The sequence below is a fragment of the Gopherus evgoodei genome, chromosome 8 (assembly GCF_007399415.2).
Source record: "Gopherus evgoodei ecotype Sinaloan lineage chromosome 8, rGopEvg1_v1.p, whole genome shotgun sequence".
NCBI lineage: Eukaryota > Metazoa > Chordata > Testudines > Testudinidae > Gopherus > Gopherus evgoodei.
Window position 1 is genome coordinate 108,960,032 of NC_044329.1, and position 21,679 is coordinate 108,981,710.

The 21,679-nt window shown below is 37.8% G+C and overlaps 1 protein-coding gene across 7 annotated transcripts in view; it reads right to left on the reverse strand.

Moving 5' to 3' along the window:
* MAST2 (microtubule associated serine/threonine kinase 2) overlaps positions 1 to 21,679 on the reverse strand; it is a 363,010-nt gene that overhangs the window by 125,156 nt on the left and 216,175 nt on the right. The window contains exon 1 of one of the 7 annotated variants that reach the window (XM_030572264.1): positions 4,811 to 4,833. The exons of the other annotated variants lie outside the window; for them this stretch is intronic. Coding sequence (XP_030428124.1) covers positions 4,811 to 4,818 — 8 coding nt within the window. The 5' untranslated portion in view covers positions 4,819 to 4,833. Of the gene's footprint in view, positions 1 to 4,810; positions 4,834 to 21,679 lie in introns of those variants that run through there. 7 annotated transcript variants of the gene reach the window in all.

Here is a 21,679-nt window from a genome sequence, read left to right on the forward strand (position 1 = left end):
GGGGAAATTGGAGAATGGGTGCATGCAGGTTACTCAGATAAGATTACTGAGTTGTTTTGTGCACATCTTGTTAAAAAATATGTTCTTCAATATATACAACTCCACCACTCTCTCGAAAATCCTCTTCTGGAGCAATGGTGCTGTCACAATCAACTAATCCCCACAACATCCAGCCCACTTCACCACCCAAACTCCCTTTGTTACTGTCAACATTCCACACTACTCTTCATGTTAAGCGCCTCCCAGACATTTTGGGCTTATTCCAGAGTGAAGCTAAATACAAAGATACAGTTGAACATATTCTCAAAACCCCAAACTGGGGCACCATTGCATAGTCTCTCCTTCCCCGTCCCCCATCTCTGCATCAGTTGGTGTATTTACTGTCTCCAGCAATTTTTGCCCCACGTACTCCTGCCCTTAAAGTGAATTTTTTTATTCTTTTCCCCATGTAGTACTATGATCCTCTTTCGTGCTTTATTTTCCTCAACTCTCCCTCCCTCCAAGTTTTCCCGTATGTTATCACGCCTTACTTTCAGTCAGTATACTTTATTTCTCCTCTTTCTAGGTATGCAGCTCATTTATTCCCTTGTTTCTTTTTTTTTTTTTTAATCTTCTGCTCTTCCCCATTTCCCCTCCAGCCTAGTACTGAACTGACCTAAATTTTTAGAAAGGCAGCCTGAGCTGGTTCCAACTTCTCCCATTTTAATTTTGTACATCTTCAACACAAATGATTTATTGAAGTTGACCAGGTCACAAATTCTAAGCAATATATAACAGACATTTTAGCAGTTCCTGGAAATGACAGCACTATAGCCTTTTAATTTACTTACATTTGTAATGGTATTTTATTTTACTTTTTTACTTAAAATCTGTTAGGTAAGATTGCACATGGTATTCTGATTCTACATGGCTCTCATTTTTATAAATAGCTACCATTTGCTGACTTCTAGTTACCAGTATAACCTCAGTACAATTACTATCATAGGAACAGAGTCCTGCACTTAGGAAGGAAGAATCCTATGCACTGCTACAGACTAGGGACCGAGTGGCTAGGCAGCAGTTCTGCAGAAAAGGACCTAGGAGTTACAGTGGATGAGAAGCTGGATATGAGTCGACCGTGTGCCCTTGTGGCCAAGAAGGCTAACGGCATTTGGGGCTGTATAAGTAGGGGCGTTGCCAGCAGATCAAAAGAGATGATCATTCTCCTCTATTCGACATTGGTGAGGCCTCATCTGGAGTAGTGTGCCCAGTTTTGGGCCCCATACTACAAGAAGGAGGTGGAAAATTGGAAAGAGTCCAGCAGAGGGCAACAAAAATGATTAGGGGGCTGGAGCACATGACTTATGAGGAGAGGCTGAGGGAACTGGGATTGTTTAGTCTACAGAAGAGAAGAGTGAGGGGGGATTTGATAGCTGCTTTCAGCTACCTGAAAGGGGGTTCCAAAGAGGATAGATCTACACTGTTCTCAGTGGTACCAGATGACCGAACAAGGAGTAATGGTCTCAAGTTGCAGTGGGGGAGGTTTAGGTTGGATATTAGGAAAAACTATTTCACTAGGAGGGTAGTGAAGCACTGGAATGGGTTACCTAGGGAGGTGATGGAATCTCCTTCCTTAGAGGTTTTTAAGGTCAGGCTTGACAAAGCCCTGACTGTGATGATTTATTTGGGAATTGGCCCTGCTTTGAGCAGGGGGGTTGGACTAGATGATCTCCTGAGGTCCCTTGCAATCCTGATATTCTACGAACACTTTACCTGCACATGTTGCTTCCAAAGACAGCATCACCGAGAAAGGTCTCATAAGAAAACAGTAAGACATTTTACAGTCATACAAATATTACAAGAGATATTTTTGTAATGTTCACACAAAAGTATTGCAAATAATTCAGTGTTAATTACATTCTACATATGCAAATGAAAGTAAACTACTTAGATTACAAAACAAAATATAAGTAATGTTTAAGGATGCTGCGGCAGGGTTGGAGAATTCTCTAATGGACACACTAGGAAAATAACTGAGCCCAGCGAAACTGGGAGGCTCAGTGAGTAGAATGTAAACATTTCCACCTTCATTTCAAGAATAAGTTGTTTTAGATTCAGAACAGGCTGTGGTCCAAGCATTGCCTATCTCCATTTACCATGTGCGAAATAGTACTGCCTGTTGCCAAATCAAGACGAAGGTGAGACATGCGTGCTATTTTAATCCAAAACCGAGACTGAGAGGGTACATATTGTCCAACATTTGTTCGGGGCCTTCTCAATATCTCTGCAACAGAAAGACTACTAAAGATACTTCCAAATCAATACTAGTTGAACAACAGATTGAAAATGAATATGATGAGATAGGAAATGGCTCGAAAAGTCACAAATGCTGACACACAACAGCGTAACTGTTACACAGAAAGCTCTCAGAGCAGCAGTGATGCAGGCATAAAATCAGTACAAAGACATACAATAATGGCACAATCAATACTATCAAATAGCAAGTATTAAAGTATTTGAGCCTGTTACTAGTTTATAAAGGGAGGCCAAAAATAACCTTTAGTTTGAGAAATAAAAAATACTGGCAAACAGGAAAAAATGAAAAAGATATTGGAGTGATGAAAACTATCCAGTTAATGAGATTTTGGGCAGGCTCTGGCTACAGATTTACAAGCAAAATCAAATTAACAATCTAAGATAAAAAGATTGCATAATTAGCCTGAAGTGAACTAAGTAAGGAAAACTTCTATATGATGTGTTTTATTAGAGGATTTAAATCATAAATATCATGGTGGGCTCACATTGCCACTAATAAAACATCCTTGGCATTTGTAAAAATTGTATACAAAACTTTCTAAAACAAGAAGTACTGCAATCAACTTGGTAGTTCTATATTAGACCTCACTCTGATGGACCATGATGAGTTGCCACCAAACAAAAAATTGATGATTGCCTAGTTGAAAGTGATCATGACTTAATTTTATTTGCTATGTGCGAGCAGAATATAGTCCTGACCAGTAATTATAGATATCTATATCTATATAGATATAGACACACACACTTAGTACTTTAAGAGGGCCAATTTCCCAAAGCTGAAAACAATCATGAGCAAGATTGAGCAAATGTGAATGATAATTGAGAGCTGCTTAACAATTCTTTAGTCAATGCTCAAAATAAGAATTCTGAAATCATATAAGAAGTCTCCTTTGGTTAAAAACCCTCCTAGTTTAAGAAGGGAAGAGAAAGTAGCAATTAAAAATAATATATAAACACAAATGGAAAATGAGGAAGTTGACAGAGAGTACAAATCTGCATTTAGAAGATGTAGACAACTGATAAAGAAAACTAAAAGGTTTTGACAAAAAAATTCATGGCCAGTAGGATTGAAAACAATAGGAAGAAATTCTTTAAATGTAACAGGAACAAAAGAAATCCTTAAAATGGTAAAGCTCTGATACTAGATAAAGGATGGTAAAAAGGCAGAAGTAGTCAATACAAATTTTAGTTCTGTATTTGGAAAGAAGCAACATGAAATATTCATATCCTAGTGTGATAAAGAAATATTTTCTATTCCATCAGTAGCTAGGGAAGATGTTACACAGCAACTATTAAAGATGCAATTTTTAAATTGGCAGGACCAGATAACTTGCACCCAAAAGTATTAAAACAATTAACTGCGGAGATTTCCGAACCATTAATATTGATTTTTTTAAAAATGTGGAACACTGGAGGAAGTTCCAGAAGACTGGAAAAAGGCAAATGTTGTGTCAGTATTTAAAAAGTGTAAATAACTATAGGCCAGTTAGCTTGACATTGGTCCTGGGCAAAATCATGGAAAGGTTGATATGAAATGTGATCAGTAAAGATTTAAAAATGGTGCCATAATTAATGCCAATCAACCCTGTTTTATGGAAAATAGGTCTTGTCAAACAAATCTGATATATTTTTCTGATGAGATAAGAAATTTGGTTGCTAAAGGCAATTGTGTTTATATAAGATATGTAGGGTGACCATATTTCCCAAAGGGAAAATGGGACACTGCGCAGGGCTGGCCAGAGTGCATTTCCCCACCCCCACCCCATGGAGCTCCCCCCCCCCACATGCCCCGAGCTGCTCATCCAAGCCCTGCACTCCCCATCGCTGCTCGATTGAGCCCTGCCTCTCCCCCATCTCCCACGGGGCTGGCATTGCCAGTCCTCCCTTCCTCCCCACGTGGTCCTCCACATCCCACTTTTTTGATACAAGTTGGCATTTGTCCCATTTGCTCTTGCCAAATTGATCAGTTGGCAAGAGCAAATGGGACAAATGCTCACTTTTGCAAAAAAGTCAGGACAGCCAGGACGGGGCTTAAAAAAGGGACTGTTCCAGCCAAAACGGGAGGTATGATCACCATAACGATATGTCTATTTCTATATGGCATTCAACTTAATCCCATACGAAATTCTGATAAAAAAATTAGTGCTATATAAAATCAGTGTAGTCCATATTAAATGGATTAAAAACTAGTTAACTGATACATCTCAAAAATCAATTGTAAATGAGGAATAGGTTGTTTCTACTGGAGTGTCACAGGCCCAATGCTATACAATTTTTTTTTAAGTAATCAGGAAGAAAATATAAAACCATCACATCACTACAAAGAACGTAGGCCATATTTACAAAATAGGAGAGAGTATCCTGAAATTTAGTGATACTGGAAAAAACTTGGGGGTAATAGTAGATAATCAGCTGAATATGAGCTCCCACTACAATGCTGTAAACAAGAGGGTGAACACAATCCTTGGATGCATAAACTGAGGAATATCACATAACAGTAGCGAGGTAGACCTACCTCTTCATACAGCATTAGTGAGACTACGACTGAAATTCGGTGTCCTTTTCCAAAAAGTATGCTGAAAAACTGGAAAGCATTCAGAAAAGAATGATTTTAGGTGTGGAAAAATGCCTTACTGTAAAATTTAAGAACCTCTATCTTCTCAGTTTATCCAACAGAAGCTTAAGAGGTCAGTTTGTGACTACCTACACAGGGAGGAGATTTCTCATACTATATGGTTCTTTAATCTGGCAGAATGACGTATAACTAGATGCAATGTTTGGAATCTAAAGCTAGACAAATTTACACTTGAAATAAGGCACAACTTTTTTTTTTTTTTTTTTTTTTTAATAAACAGAATGGGCAATTAGTTGTTGGTACAACTATATAGGCACCTAGAGGAATTCAGTGAGAATGGCAGTGGGGGAAACTGTCGGGGCAAAATGGGTGAAACACACAGTTCCCTACTGTGTCCCACATTTTAGCAGTCAGTTGGGAGGATCAGACGTGTGGTTTGAATACCATTAGACACGTTGCAAATTCCAATACAGGAACAACATGTTTCTACATCTCTGGATGAAGCTATTGAATTCTGAAGATTTAATAATTTAAAGGAAAATTAAGGGAAGGTTTGGAATAACCATATAAAACAATATGACTTTTCACTACTGAAGTATTTATCATCATAACTGGGAATCTAGTTTAAAGAAACTATAGCTATTGCTTTATAGAATGTAGTGCTCCAAATAACAGCACAAGTAAGTGTAGATTATGAAATGGAAGAACATATTTTGAAAACTAATCACTGTACATGTAAATCCAAAATACCAGAAAAATTTTCTTTTGCTGCTTATAAAGGTTAGGTACTGCTTCCCTGCAGCAACGGTTGTGCTCATAAAGGTTCAGTAACTGACTAACAACAGAAAATTAAAAATGTCTCTACCTACAGATATATAATATATGATGTAAGAAGTCATATTATGTGTGGTCTCTCCCAATTCCTTAAATAATCTATGCCTTATATAGAACATTTTGCCCTAAAATGTACAGTCACTTGTCAATGTAAGTGCTCAGCTGCCATTAAAAATGAGAATCACAAATGCATGAGAGGAGAACAAACCTTCTTCCTAGCCTACTTCTTATCACATCTTTGGGGGGCGGGAGCATAGGAGGGGATTCACAGAGATAAACTACAGCAGAACTTGGATAAGTGTGTCCCGATTAACATGATCTTTCATTTATTCATAACATCCTGATTTCTTTCACTGAATTTTTGCATTATTCTACCAAAGCCTCACTGGAACTCATCCATTATCCCTTTCACCTCATTCTTAATTGCATAAAAGAACAGATTTGCTAACAGTTGTGAGTGAAATGCCTGTTATACTTTTTCATACAGTACAAAACAAATTTTTATTTTCAAATCAAAGACTCTTCTAGTAGATCAGACAGAATTTTACTTTTCTCCCAAACGCTTATTTGTGTTTTTGTCCTGATGCAAAACTGAAATACTGCCCAAACTAAGTCAAACTGAGATTTGATTCTTGTATTCCCACTCCCTTTAGAAGTGCCAAACTGAGGCCATTTAACACTGTGCTAAATTAGACTTTATATAGGCTTAAAGAACAGACCTGAATATTACCAAAAACTTCGCACTTTGAGATCTTCTTTATCCTTTCCATCACAGAGGAGACATTGATGTACAATATTTTACTCATTTGGACAAAGAAATGTGTGTTGTAAACCAACCACAGCTATGACTTTAATAAATAATAATGAAAACATAAGTACATGCTCTAAATCTCACATTTTTAAGCAATAGCAAAAGCACATGTTCTCTCCTAGTATCATACAACTGTTTTTCTTCATTCCATACAGACCTGTTCCCAATCAACATACACTAAGTCAATAGAAGAAATCTTTCCTGAATGCCCCCTTCTGGCCTTCAAACAAGACTCCAACCTCTTCAAGCTCATCATCAGAAGCAAGCTCCCCACAGACCAGGACACACCAACTCAAAGCAGCACCAGACCCTGCCAGAACAAGAGATGCAAAATCTGTAGACATATCTCCACTGCTATGATGATCAACACCCCCCACAACACACCTTTCAAGATCCATGGGTCCTACACATGCCTATGACAACATGTGGCATATCTCATCAAATGAATTAACTGCTCCAACAATTATATGGATGAAAATGAGACAGTCACGACGCTGTTAATGAACTTGCACAGAACACACTTCACAAAGTAATCAATCCATATCTGACCTCTCAGTCCTCCTCAAAGGAAACCTGCAAAACACCTTCAAAAGATGAGCCTGGGAGCATCAATTCATAATTTTGCTAAACACTAAAAAGCAGAAATTGAATAGACACATAGCTGTAGTAATCCATAAATCCAATCTATAACCCTAACACCCCACAAAGCTGTGCCCCTTCCCTCCTTTTCCCCTATAACTGGAGAGGTGTTAACTGCCCACTTCACCTTGAATGGTCCCTTGAGATGTGTTAACTACATATTGTTTAGCTGTGACACTGAGTACATTTCCCAGACCTGAAGAACTCTGTATAAGATTGAACGCTTGTCTCTCTCACCAACTGAAGTTGGTCCAATAAAAGATAGTACCTCACCCACTCTCTCTCTAAGGGCTTGGCTACACTCAAAACTTCAAAGCGCTGCCGTGGCAGCGCTTTGAATTGTGAGTGTGGTTGCAGCGCCAGCGCTGGGAGCGAGCTCTCCCAGCACTGCAGGTACTCCACCTCCTCGTGGGGATTAGCTTGCAGTGCTGGGAGCCGGGCTTCCAGGGCTGGGGCACTGTTTACACTGGTGCTTTACAGCGCTGTAACTTGCTGCGCTCAGGGATGTGTTTTTTTCACACTCCTGAGCGAGAAAGTTGCAGCGCTGTAAAGCGTCAGTGAAGCCCAGGCCTAAGGCCTGGTCTACAGTAGGAAATTAGGGTGGTATAACTATGCTGCTCAGGGGTGTGAAAAATTCATACCCTCTGAGCAACGCAGTTAAACTATGCTAACCCCAGCACAGACAGCGCTACCACCTCTTGGGGACGTGGCGTACCTATGCGAATAGGAGAATCCCTCCCACTGATATATGGAGTACTTTCACTGAAGTGCTGCAGCAATTCAGGGGGTTGTATTAGAGCTCTCTCCCAGCGCTCGTGCGTGACCACTCTCACACTTCAAAGCGCTGCCGAGGCAACACTTTGAAGTTTCTAGAGTAGCTGTAGCCTCAAATGTAGACAAGCCTTAAGTCAATAAAACACAGCTATTTTATTTTACGAGTGTCCACAGAAGGGTTTGCATCAGTTCAATTAAATCAGATTAAATTCACACCATAGATTAAAGCAGTGCAACTTTTTTGTGTAGACAAGCTCAAATGCAATTAGATTCAGGCTTAAGCTAACCTGAAACACATCACTCAAAAATAAAAATACATGTGTTTACATAGCCTTTTGCACTGATTTTAAAAAAAACATTTTAAATTAAACATGTAGCAAATTTTGAGTCTGAATTAAGGATAAATCAAACCAGACGCTCCTGGATATCAAAGAACTTTTATAATGTAATGAAATTCAAATATGTCAGAAGTGATTTGCTTTACCTTCTCCATAATATTTTTAAATGGGTAATTTATCGGTACAATTGATTACCGAATAAGGACCCAAATTTCCTTTTAACCAAGAAATTCTGATAATTTCATGTTTAATCTTTTCAATCATATTTACATGTATAAACATATACATTCTCTCTTATATAATACTGCCTTTCGCAGGTGAAACTGATTTATGTTTATCATTTTCTTTTCCAAAGGGACAAGTACATATACATTTACAGTTTGTTCTTCACATTCCCTACCTCTTTGGGAATATGCTCAAGAAAAAAATATTCAGCTACTATGACTGAACGAACAGATGGTTTGCTTTTAAGGTATCATTAGCTGTACTAGGAATTGTACCAGCAGGACAAGAGAGTTCATCTAAACATAATGTGACAAGGAAAGGGAGTAGCTCTTCAGAGCATTTGCCTCCTAGGGTAGGAAAGCCTGAATGGGAAGGAAGCCCTCAATAACATTTTGGGTACGTATCAGAAGACATGATAGTAAAAGAGTCTGCAATATGATGATAGCTTAATTACCAACAGTAAGTCAGGCTTGGCAGAAAACCAAGGGGAACTATAGGATGGAAAAGCACAGAGTTAGAAACATACAAGGTGTTGTAAGCTTAAAAGAATTGCACAGCATGCTATAGTGTGTTCTTTTATTCACTGAAAAATCAGAAGAAACTTCTGACAAGCTTCTATTAATGTTTGCCTACGTTTGATATGACAGACCTTGGATATGGTCTTCCTTCATGATACAGAAATGCTATTAGAATGAAAAGAAACAACTTCTTGAAGAAAATGTGCTAAATGTGACATTAGGAAGGGGAACAAAAGTTAGTTTATATTTTTTTAAAAGAATAAAACTGCAGCTGTGTTTCTCAAAGGACTACAAAGGCCATGATCTGAGAACACTCACACAAGTACCTGCTAAATACTGAAGCCTTGATCTAGCAAACCTTGGTAGGCATTTAGCTTTACTCATGGAGTAACCTGTTGCATTAATTTTGATGGACTATATGGGCCAAAGAGTCAAAGGCATTCACACGATTCTGTCACTGTCCAATATTAAACGCTTAACAAAGTTGGGGTTTGGTATACAGAGACTTCCGTCTGCTTAGTACCACGACAAACACATTATTAAAATCCTTGTAGCCTTTTATTAAAGATACAGAAAGAATTGAAAAACAGTAAAAGCACTTGAAATTTAAAGTATTAAGTAAGACTTTCATTTTAACAACATCTCTTGTTCCTTTTCCCTTGGCTATAGAGTGTCTTTAGAAAGAAAAAAATCCCCCGACAGTCTGTTAGATGGTATTAAACATGGTAATAACTGTCCTTTGGGTGAAAAAGCACAATGTTAGCTGACCTGTTATTACTGTTGTTGTTAAAGTCTGACCTCATTTCCTAGAAGACCAAACAAGACACTCACAAGAAGAGAGAGTAAATAACAGCAAAGGGAGAAAATGCAGCTTCTGTCTCTGATGTTGACTCTCACTTGTAACCTCACTGCTGGACACCTCTGAGGGTTAGGACAAACAAGGCACAATGACATCACACTGAATCTCAGGAGATGGTGCGGTGGCAGCCATGATAGTGAAGCTCCTTCCCCTTTCAGTCAGCAACTGCTGCACTCACTTCCATCTATCCACATTTCCCCTCAAATGTCCCCATCCCCTCATTATTTGGTTCATCACTTAGTTCTAATTTCCAACACACACCAATTTTGGTACATTAATTTCCACTCTCATACTTCTTCAAATTACCAGGCATGGACCTAAAACAATCCTTGAATCATATCAGAAAGCATTTTTGTATGGACTAATTCAGTCTCTGTTGCCCTTTGGCACCTTTTCCCATCAACATTTATTGTTATAAGTTCCTGTAACACTTAATAAACCTCCTCACAGGTTTTACAGTTGAGCTCACAATCAGTAAATTGGCAGGCCTAATTATGACAACAGATCCCACTGAAGTCTTTGTGTTTGTGTGTTTAACTATCATTAGGCCAGCAGATTTATCACGGCACTGTTTAATCAAAAAAGCACAAAGCAGTCTGGGTAAATTTAGTAAAAATCACAAGTTTAGTGACTGCTCTGCGATTTTTGATGAAAAATCTCTGACAAATGAGGGGGCACCAACCACTCGCAGCTGCATCCTCCAACCTGGCATCCCTACTCTAACCTGGGCCACAGAAGGAGAGGGCTGGCTGGAGACCGAGCTCATCTCGCACTCTCCCTGGTCCTGTGCAGCTTCTGTGCCACGAGGCTGGGCTTGGGCCTGAGGACTGAGAGCTAACCCACTCCACATAATCCTGGGCACAGGTAGGACACCTGTACCACCAGGGTAAGGCCTAGGGGTTAAGAGTGAGCCCATCTGCACTCATCGTCATCACAAGCAACACTGGCTACTGTGTCCTGCAGGGCAGGGCCTGGTTGCCTACTCTGGGCATTGGGATCTGGCACATGGAGTCGCAGCGCTGCTGATATTTGGCCCTGCTGCCCCTCCATCATGAGAGAGAGAGAACAGGACAGCTGGGCCAAATTTGAGTGACCTATATCAGGGTGAATGTGGGGCAAGCTTGATCTCCAGCACCCGCTTCCCCCCATCTCAGGCCAACGACCTACCTAGAACCTTCCTGCAGGAAGTCACGGACAAACAGACAAAACATGGTATCCATGACTTTTTCCACATCGTGACAAAGCTGCAGCCCTATGAATTATACATGAAATGTATATATGGAAGCCACTGGGGGATATTCACCTGAGTAAAATTATCTATGTGTTTTTAGGATCAAGGCCTTAGTGAGAATCACAATACAAAAATTATATCACTTGAAATAGCCAATGTATTATAATCCACACAACACAAATTCAAACTTCCCTTTCTCCTCCCATAAAAAATTTCTCTAAAAGTTGGGCAAGATGCCAACAGAAAGGCAAAAGGTGATGTTCCAAGCAAAATCTGTCTCATCTGCTGAAGTACTTGATACTAAATGATGACTGGAGACAGTCATGATTTGATGCAGCTTGTCTCTATGCTATGAAGCCTGAAGCAGCCAATTGCTCATTTTGGAAAATCTAATATTAATATTATATAGTTAAATTAAAAAAGTCATCTCTGTCTCCATAGATATGTGCCATAGATACAGAGATCCATTTATACACTATAAATCTTTTTTTGGACGTAAATATTAATAAATATCTGCTATCACAAATTTTTGTTTGAACTGAAATTTTCTGAGAAAATATTGCATTTGAAAACTTATTAGTAACTATCAAACTGTTTCAGATTTTAAGACTAAATTTAAAATTTGAAACACTGATGCATGGCCAGAAAAGGTTAAACATCCTGCAGGATAAATGACCCAAATTCAACCTTCAGGGACATACTGGTGGACAAAGTTCATGTTTTTGTCTTTACACAAATATATTGTTAGAGGTTAAAAATATCAAATTGTTTCTCTCCATGCTATAGTCCATTAATTCAGAGATCAAAAGAAGATCTTAATATTTAAATGAACTGTAAGTATAGTGATATCACTATACTGATCTCTCTTTGAAATGTATATCAAATCATTTGCGAATGATGGAAAGCAGGCAATTGCCTTATGTTAATCCATGAACCTAATTACTGGTGATGTTTAGGAAATGAATCTGCTTCAAAGTCTCGAAGATTGCCTATTGCTCTCCTAAGGACTCTGAGCTATCATGGAATTGGAAGGCACCTCGAGAGGTCATCTTCTAGTCCAGTCTCCTGCACTCAGGGCAGGACTAAGTATTATCTAGACCATCACGAGAAGGCCTGGAACTGTAAAAAACCCTTGGGTCCTGACCCTTTTTATCTTAGATCTGCTTGATGCTTTATTCAGGGGAAACTTACGTCATAAGACTCAGATCTCCAGTCTCACCTGGATCACCCTGGATATGAACACTGGATTTAATCTATGGATTAATTGTAAGAACTCTTTGCAACTCCAAAGCTTACCATCTGCACTATGAAACTGATCTCAGAACTGTACTCATGTTTATATGTATACTGATCTTTTAACCAATACTCACTCTCTTTTCTTTTTAAATAAATTTTAGTCTAGTTAATAACATTTGGCTGTAGGTGTGTATTTGGGTAAGATCTGAGATATTAATTAACTTAGGAGGCAATGTGTCCGATTCTTTGGGATTGGTAGAACTCTCTTATATGATTAATAAGATTTTCAGTAATCATCATATTTGACATGGGTGCCTAGGTAGAAGCTCAAGGCTGGGTTGCTATAAGGGAACTGTGTTTTGGCTTCTGTGTAATCAAGAAGGTATTGTAGAAGCTATTTTGTACTGGCTTAGTAAATCTAAGTATTAGAATATCCACCAGCTTTGGGGATTGTCTGCACCATTCTTTGGAGTTTGTCCTAACTGACTAACCTCAGCATAACTCCCCTGAGATCCCAGTCACAAACACTAAACACAGGGAAAAAAACAAATACTACCCTTTATATTTTCCATGCAAATATATTGCAAATGATTTCTCTGAATGTAAATCATATATATTTTGAGCTTTTACTGAACACTAATGGAAAGAAACAACAGTAACATCCTAGTAAGTGTGAGAGACATTCTCTAAAACACTGAGCAAGCTTCAGAATACAGAAGTTCAGAAAACAGTGCAGGTAAGTAAACAATTTAAACAGTAATATTGTTTCCAACTTTTATCCATTTGTGATATTAATCTGTAAAAATTATATCAGAATTAAATTTTCTATAAAGAATCTGTCAGAGGCAAAATTTCTAATAATTAAGTCAACATGTAAGATAATTTTGCTGAAATTTAAACTACAAAAGACAACAGGTATCTATGAAATGTTGTTCCAGGCAATAGATCTGCTCTACATCTGAGAGGCAATCAGACAGAGAGAAAGATGTGTTTAGGATGAGAAAAGACACTGCTTCAGCCACAAACCGATGAAGGCCTTACCGAGTTGACTTTTAGCAATATAAAATAAGTGGTATTAGTATCTTCTCTGCATGAAACACACTTTAGAATAAAGACAAAGCTTATAAATGAGCTCTTTGCATAGGTTTTGAACTTCTTTGGCAAAGCACTTTGCTGACATATCCACTGTTAAAACTATGCAACACCTACTGTGGAAGGTCTACTCAGACCCTAACATATTGGTTCAGTCAGGGTTAGCAATATACTAAGAAGCGGTGTGTGAGAGTGCATGTGTGTATATGTATATTACATATATAAAAACATGAGAAATTACTACTGGAACTCAGTCTTGCTTTTCTCCCACACAATTTTTGAAGCTATTTATGTTTCTACTCTGTGGAACAGGTTACGAGCAATACCATTTTGATAAGAAAAATATTACTTTCCAATACTGAGACAAGCTCTGCAGTTTGTCTGTTTAGCATTAGGGCTGCCACCCCCTACCAGTTCTCACACACAGATGGGCTTAACTTCAAATCCAAAGAAAAATGTGAGTTAAACATTAACTAACAAATTTAAGTCTCTCCTATGACAAATGCTACTGCAGATTTTAATAGAAGCTTGAAGTTCATGGTTATATATATATATATATATATGGAGATATACCTATCTCATAGAACTGGAAGAGACCTTGAAAGGTTATTGAGTCCAGCCCCCTGCCTTCACTAGCAGGACCAAGTACTGATTTTTGCCCCAGATCCCTAGATGGCCCCTTCAAGGATTGAACTCGCAACCCTGGCTTTAGCAGGCCAATGCTCAACACTGAACTATCCCTCCCCCTATACTTTTCTCTTAAGTTAACTAAGCACTAAAGTCAAATAATTTGTAACTGGCTTTCTCTGCTTCTATTACTGCCACATTGTACTAATAGCTTGAATACTGATGAAGCTTATATTTATATACTTATATCTAGGAACCCAATATTCTGTAGGTACACATCCCAGTCATGCACTATCTAATTAGAAAGTAAGGAATAATAAATCTGTAATAAAACATTCCACAATAAAATAATTAACAGTAGGTCTATACAATATAATCATCATTGCAGGGTGTGCTGTTACAAAACCCCATTAACAAAACCACATACCAAACATATTTCCGGTACCATCAGCTGTGATCTTAAAAAAACAAAACAATATTAATCAAACAGCTCAGAAAATATTGTAAGGTTTACTTGCAAAATCCTCAAATACCTTTTGGATCGTCTCAGCATGCTGGGGCAGGCAGAGAGAAATTGGACAGCACTGTCCAGAAGGAGTCAGACATGATCTTTAAAAGCTTTCATTGCTGGGAAAATACAGCACTATCAAGCCACTAGCAATAAATAAGAAACCAAATAAATACCAGTGACAGAGCCAATGCAAATTCCACTGTAGACCTTGCAAGCTGTTCCATTAATGTGAGACAGACAGGCAGGGCAGGCGTATTGCTGCTGCTTTCAGTGACTCTGTTTTCTATTGATTCATCCATGCCTGCCTCCTCTCTTTACTGAAGGTGGCAGTAAAAAATGAGATGTTTATTCCCTTCCTATAAAACACCACTTTAAATCTGGAGTCTGCTTTATACATAAAACAATTCTTTGTACCCAGAGATCCTCATATTCATCCAATTACAGTCAAAGAAATGCAAGCAAAACCATAATTGGGGCTGTATTCTTGTTCTTGAATAACAAGATAAAGTGTGTTTAAGCTGTCTATGCACAGAGTGCAGTTTCTTGCCTAACCTGTTTTTAATCTCAAAGTCATAAATGAGGCACAAGGTGGTGGTTGTTTTTAAAAAAATCACATATTTCCTTCTTTAATTTGAAGATTAAAAGTGGATTTAAGCACCAGCAAAATATAAATGTATGAAGTTCAAATTTAAAAAGCACAGTTCATAATTTTTATTTGGTTGCAATAGAATGTGTAGTTTAATTTCATTTCTTGTTTTCATGCAGAAATGTGTATTTTTTTCTTTTGATGATACCAGTAAGTCATTAATAAATAAAAATTCCTGGATCATATTGCCTGGTGCCTAATATTGCTTGATTAACAATTTTGTACAGTCAAAATTTAGCCAATGAATCATGTGTACAGCACTTCAGTGGTTTCTTAGCCCACTCTGTCAAATCAGCCACCAGTTCCTTTTCTCCCAAAACACCACTATAAGCTTCTTATTTTGTTTTTGTATTTTCCAGGGGTTAAAACACCCTGATACTGTAATTTTCTGTAAATTCTGCTATGCGATTTGTATTCATTTCAGGAGTTTCTGTTGCATATCTGTCATCACATCTTGAAGCTAATGATGTCTCATATACTCCAGGTATTTCTGACTGACTTCACATTCATTAAAAAAAATGACAACAGCTGGCATTTCCCAGTCTTTTAATCCACCCCACATGCTTTAAGAAGGGTACTTAAGTATCGGGGGGGGGGGAATCCCAGAACATAACAATATACCCCTCTTTTGCTTTGCATGCAATTATACAGAAAAATTGCAAGATTATCAATATTTTCCATAAAATAACATTAATTTAAAAAAAATGTATATATTTGCCAAGTATCTTAAGAACATAAGAACTACCATACTGGGTCAGACCAAAGGTCCATCCAGCCCAGTATCCTGTCTTCTGACAGTGGCCAATGCCAGATGCCCCGGAGGAATGAACAGAACAAGGTAATCATTAAGCGATCCATCCCCTGTTGCTCATTCTCAGCTTCTGGCAAACAGAGGCTAGGGACACCATCCCTGTAACGTAGAAATGATTCAGTGATGATTCGGCCTGATTCAGTAGAAATACAATATACATCCAGACTCCAATGCTCCAAAAAGGACTCTATGATTATGCATGCTGCAGCAGTCAAACTTAGGGCTTTTATACTTTTGTATCACCAAAATAAACTTCAAAGAACTCTGAGTTTGCTATCACAAAGGGAAGTTAGAACATAACCTAAATGTTACTCAATGCATGTATGAATATGTGTTCTTGAACACTCTAATTCTAGTATTCTTGTTAAGAACATAAACTGACCAACTTCAAATATCAATCCACATGCCTAAATCTCAGAATCATAGAAATGTAGAGATTGAAAGGACCTCAAGAAGGCATCAAGTCCAGCCCCCTACACTGCGGCAGGACCACATAAATCTAGACCATCTCTGATGAGTGTTTGTACCACCTGTTTTTAAAAACTTTCAATTATGAGGCTTTCACAACCTTCTGTGGAAGCCTGCTCCAGAGCTTAACTATCCTTATATTTAAAAAGTTCTTCCTACTATCTATTCTAAATCTCCCTTGTTGCAGATTAAGCCTTGATTACTTCTTGTCCTACTTCAGTGGCATGGAGAACAACTGATTATAGTCCTTTTTCTAACAGCCCTTAACATATCTAAAGACTTATCAGGTCCCCTTTTAACCTTTTCTCAAGACTAAACATGCCCAGTTTTTTAAACTTTCCCCACAGGTCAGATTTTCTAACCCTTTGATCATTTTTACTGATCTCCTCTGGACTCTCTCCAATTTGTCTACATCCCTCCTAAAGTATGGCATCCAGAACTGGGCACAGTATTTCAGCTGGGGGCTCACCAGTGCCAAGCAGACTGGGACAATTACCTCCCATGTCTTATATACAACACTTCTGTAAATACACCCCATAATCATATTAGTCTTTTTGCACAGCTGCATCACGTTATTGAGTTATACCTGTCAACTTCAAATACCAGTCTATGTATATAAATAGTTTTACAAAAATTGATAATGTTATATACCTTTTCTATTAATTTACACTAACAGCATTATTCTCAAGGAAGAACAAATGTAAATCTTTTGTTTACTGTCAACTGATTAGCACACTAACTGATATTTTTCAATGAACAATAACCTCAATAATTCATTATCTATTTTCTTTTAAGGTAACAGTATTGATACAACAAAAACAATGCCTTGAGTGTCCATAGCTAGCAAGCTAAGCTACCAAAGGTGTAAAACTAATATCCATAGCTAACAGAAAGTTAGAAACCATTAGGAAAGGGATAAGCAAGACAGAAAATTTCATAATGACACCATATAAATCGACAGTGAGCCCACACCTGGAATACTCCATGGAATTCTGGTCACCTCATATCAGAAAAGATATATTAGAATTTTAAAAGGTACAGAGAATGGCAACAAAAATTATTAGGGGTATGGAACAGCTTCAGTATGCGGAGAGATTTAAAAGACAGGGACTGTTCAACTTGGAAAAGAGACAGTTAAGGGGGGATAGGATAGAGGTTAATAAAATGGTGTGGAGAAAGTGAATAAGGAACTGTTAATTACCCCTTCACATAACACAAGCAACAGGAACAGATTTAAAACAAACATAAGGAAGTACTTCTTCACATAACGTACATGCAACCTGTGGAATTCATTGTCAGGGGATGTTGTGAAGACCAGAATTATAAGTGAGTTCAAAAAAGCATTAGATAATTTCATGGAGAATGGGTCCATCAATGACTATTAGCCAAGATCGTCAGGAACGCAACCTCATATTCTGAGTTTCTGTAAGCCTCCAACTGCCAGATGCTGGGACTGAACAACAGGGGATGGATCACTAGACGATTGTCCTGTTCAGTTCATTCCCTCAAACATCTGGCGCCGTACACTGTTGGAAGACAGGATACTGAGCTAGGTGGACCATTGGTCTAACCCAGTATGGCCATTCTTATTCACTGAATAGCTTTCAAAGTGTTGTCAGAAGAATCCATCAGTGAAGATATATATCAGCAATACCTAACCCTAAAGTATCTGCATTCTCTGTTGAAACTATGTGTCAACAAGAGGGGTCATTGTAGAATACATTAGCTTCAACAGTTGTGAATATTGTATACTTGTCCAACAACAGAACCTCTTAAACAATTTACTATTACTGCACATGTCAATATCAAAATCTAATCTACGGTATCAGCTTTTATTAAACACATACCATTATGATACTGTACATGAGCACTAAACAGAATAAAAGAAATTGTAAGCCTGTCTTGGGGTAGCCTATAAAATCTGCTTATGGTTTGAATATTGTGATGCAATTTTTTTTATTGAGATGATGGAGGGAACACAAAGAAATCTTAGGCACTTGTTAAATTTGTAAAATGGTGACTTCTAAAAATCTTTTTAAAGTAAACTATATATTATTCAAATGTTTAAGAATATGCTTTAGTTGTAACTCACATTTAACCTTAATTTTTTTCTGCATTACAAATGGAGATTAAAATCATTTTAATTATGGAACAGCTACTGTCTCCATCAGAAACTGAAAATATCTGCAAAGTTGGGTCTAAGAACTTTATCCCACAGCTCTAACACCACAGCCCTCTACTTGTCAGCTACAGAACCAGACAATACAGGACAGCAGGCTCATAAAATTATAAAGGGTTAGATTATGTGTGGGCTTCACTGCGTTGTTAGCTCCAGCTAACATCCACACACAAGCCTCTAGCTCAAGTTAAGTGCTGTTTTAAGATACAGCTTAGCCAGCGCTGCTAATGCTCAAACTAATAATACAATAGGGCTGCAGCAGCTCGTCACAAATCATCAGCTGCTAACCCACTCACTCTGTACAACTCATTTCACTGCTGTCAGTGGGGTAACTACAGTATACTAACTCAAGCTACTGCAGTAAAGACAAGGTCTAAGAGGAATAGCACAAAATTTGCAGGGCTAGAGAGTTACACTTTGGGAATTCCTGAGTTGCTCTGCATTGCTCCAGCAGCTGCAGCTGCCCCAGTCTAACTTGGACCACCATTACAGCAGTCTTTCTAGTCTGTTCTGAATCACTGCATGCTGTAGCTCCACCCCTACTCCCACCACTCCCAAGCAAACAATGCTAGGGCTTGTGAGGGAATCCTAGTTCCTGCACTGGGGGAATTCTTCCCTGGACAGATCTGGCACTTTTAAGGCAGCGCAGTACTGTTGCAAGCCTTTTACTGGGCACCAAAGGACCAGAATCTGGATGAGAATTTCACATTCGGGGCCTGATCTTAATCACGCCAAAGCGAATGGCAAAAAACTCTCTTTGACAATCAATAAAAGTATGATTGGGTCAATAACCCATACTGAAATCAATCTCTCTGATTTTCTATAACAACCACCTCCAGTATTCCCTATGGGACCAGGACTGAGCCCCAAATTGGTCATAACAAAACTCATCGGTCACTCTGCTTAGGTTAAAACTATTTTCTTCAAATAAAGAGAGAACTTGAGCTTTAAAGGAGATTTAACTCCTTGGAAAGTTTGAAGTGGTAGCAACAATCCATCTTTGATCCAGAGGAATATAAAGATTAGCCAAAAGTCAAAATTTCACGAGGGTAATTATTTTAATGAACTGTATTTCAAAAATAATTTTAACAATTTTCCTCAAACTTTACAGAAACATTCTTGTTCTGAATAAGAAAGTACACACGGCAGTTTTCAAACCAAAATAATATTACAAAGTCATAAGGTGATAAAGAATGGCTTTATAAAGGAAGCTAGTTGCAACCTTAGTAATAAAGAACCCATCCTTTCCTAATGATTTAAGCACCATGGTAACAATGCTGCATTAAAGGTTACATGAAAAAAAGGAGATTTTTTGATTATGTCATGTATCCATACCAATAACACACAAAAATGCTTGGAACTGTTTCTTATTTCTACTGAAAACTGACTTAATTTCCCCATACGAATAACACTCCAGGCAATGAATTTCTTGGAGACTGTGTATTTCTTAAATGGTTAAAATCCTTTGGTTTTGGTCTTCATGTCTAATAATACCACCCAATGGACTATAACGGGGAACAAGAGAAATACAGCCCCTGGAGAGTCTGATTATTTACATTAACTATGACAATAGACCAAAACTGTTCGAAGGAGCCCACCAGAAAAAAATATTTTCTATTGTGTACACATGGAACCTCAATTTTACTTCAAAACCATGCCTTGCATTTAACAATGACCATTAGACATTCAAAACTAAATCTCAAATCATTATATTCTGGGAGTTACGTCCTGCTACGTATATATATTGTTCTGTCACTTCATCGTGACATTTAAAAGATAAGGATAGTGTGAACACTGAGATTGCCTGAGGCACACATTAAATTACACAGTAACAAATTATTTAAGTTTTATTTTGCAATTCATAAAATTAAATTACCATGACTGCTGTGATTTCACAAGATATATATTACCACAGAGTTATTATCCACATCTTGGGAACTTGTGCCTTTTGATCTAGAATGGTGCAGCAGCACCACTGCGAAGGAGGTTTGGTCATGACACAGAACATTTAGAAAAAGGCAGCCAGGTCAACTTTATCATCATGTTTTGTTAAAATAAAAATGAACAGATGAAATGAAAGGAAACTACCCTGGCAATTGTATTTAGTGAGGGAAGGGAGGTGCTGTGTGTGTACGCAAAATCTGACCATTATTTGTGACCACTTTGCTCCAGCAATATGAAACCAGTAAGCAGGTTACTTTTGTTTAATAATTAAAGCTTTTATGACTCCGCGCCATAACATGTCTACAGACTTTGTCAGTGAAAATGGATATTGGCTTCATGATTTATTTGGCTTTCAAAGAACTGTACTAGAATTACCAAAATGGTGCTCTGTTTACATGAAGTTTCAAGAGGTTCATTCCCCTTCTTCCCACAAAAGAATTTTTTCTCTACGTGGATGCAGCACATTAAAGGTAATGTAATTATGATTCGCAAAGCTGCTGTTTCTACTGAGCCACCCACCATATTATCATCCATTATATTTCCTATATAAATGCATTTCCACAGAAAAATAACCTAAGAGCCTTATCCAATTATTGCATTGTATATCTTCTCATTTGTTAATTAGTTTCATTTTTACAAACTATTTAACCAAGTTCAAGCCCATTCCTTACAAGCTCCTAGTTAAAAATACAGTTCCCTTGATGCTGTTGCACAAGTACCATGAAATGGAAAAGCCTTCTACACTCAGCCACTTGCTTTCTCTCTATACTCAAATAAAATTAGCTGCAGGATTACAGAAGCCACCAAAGTCATCAGTTTTAGGGCTATGTTAACAAGAATCTCATAAAAAGTTTATTCTTAAGAGAAAAAGAGCCTTTTTTTGTTGATTTATACAGTGCAGTAAGAGAAACATAAAGACCAAACAGAAATGCCATACTGGCTGAGCAAGGAAAATGGCTCCACAAATATAATTTGTCAGCAGATATAATTTAATAAAAGAACACATGTATAATTTATACTGGAATTTTTAAGATCTAGCCTAACGATGTCAAGAGACCTCAACTGT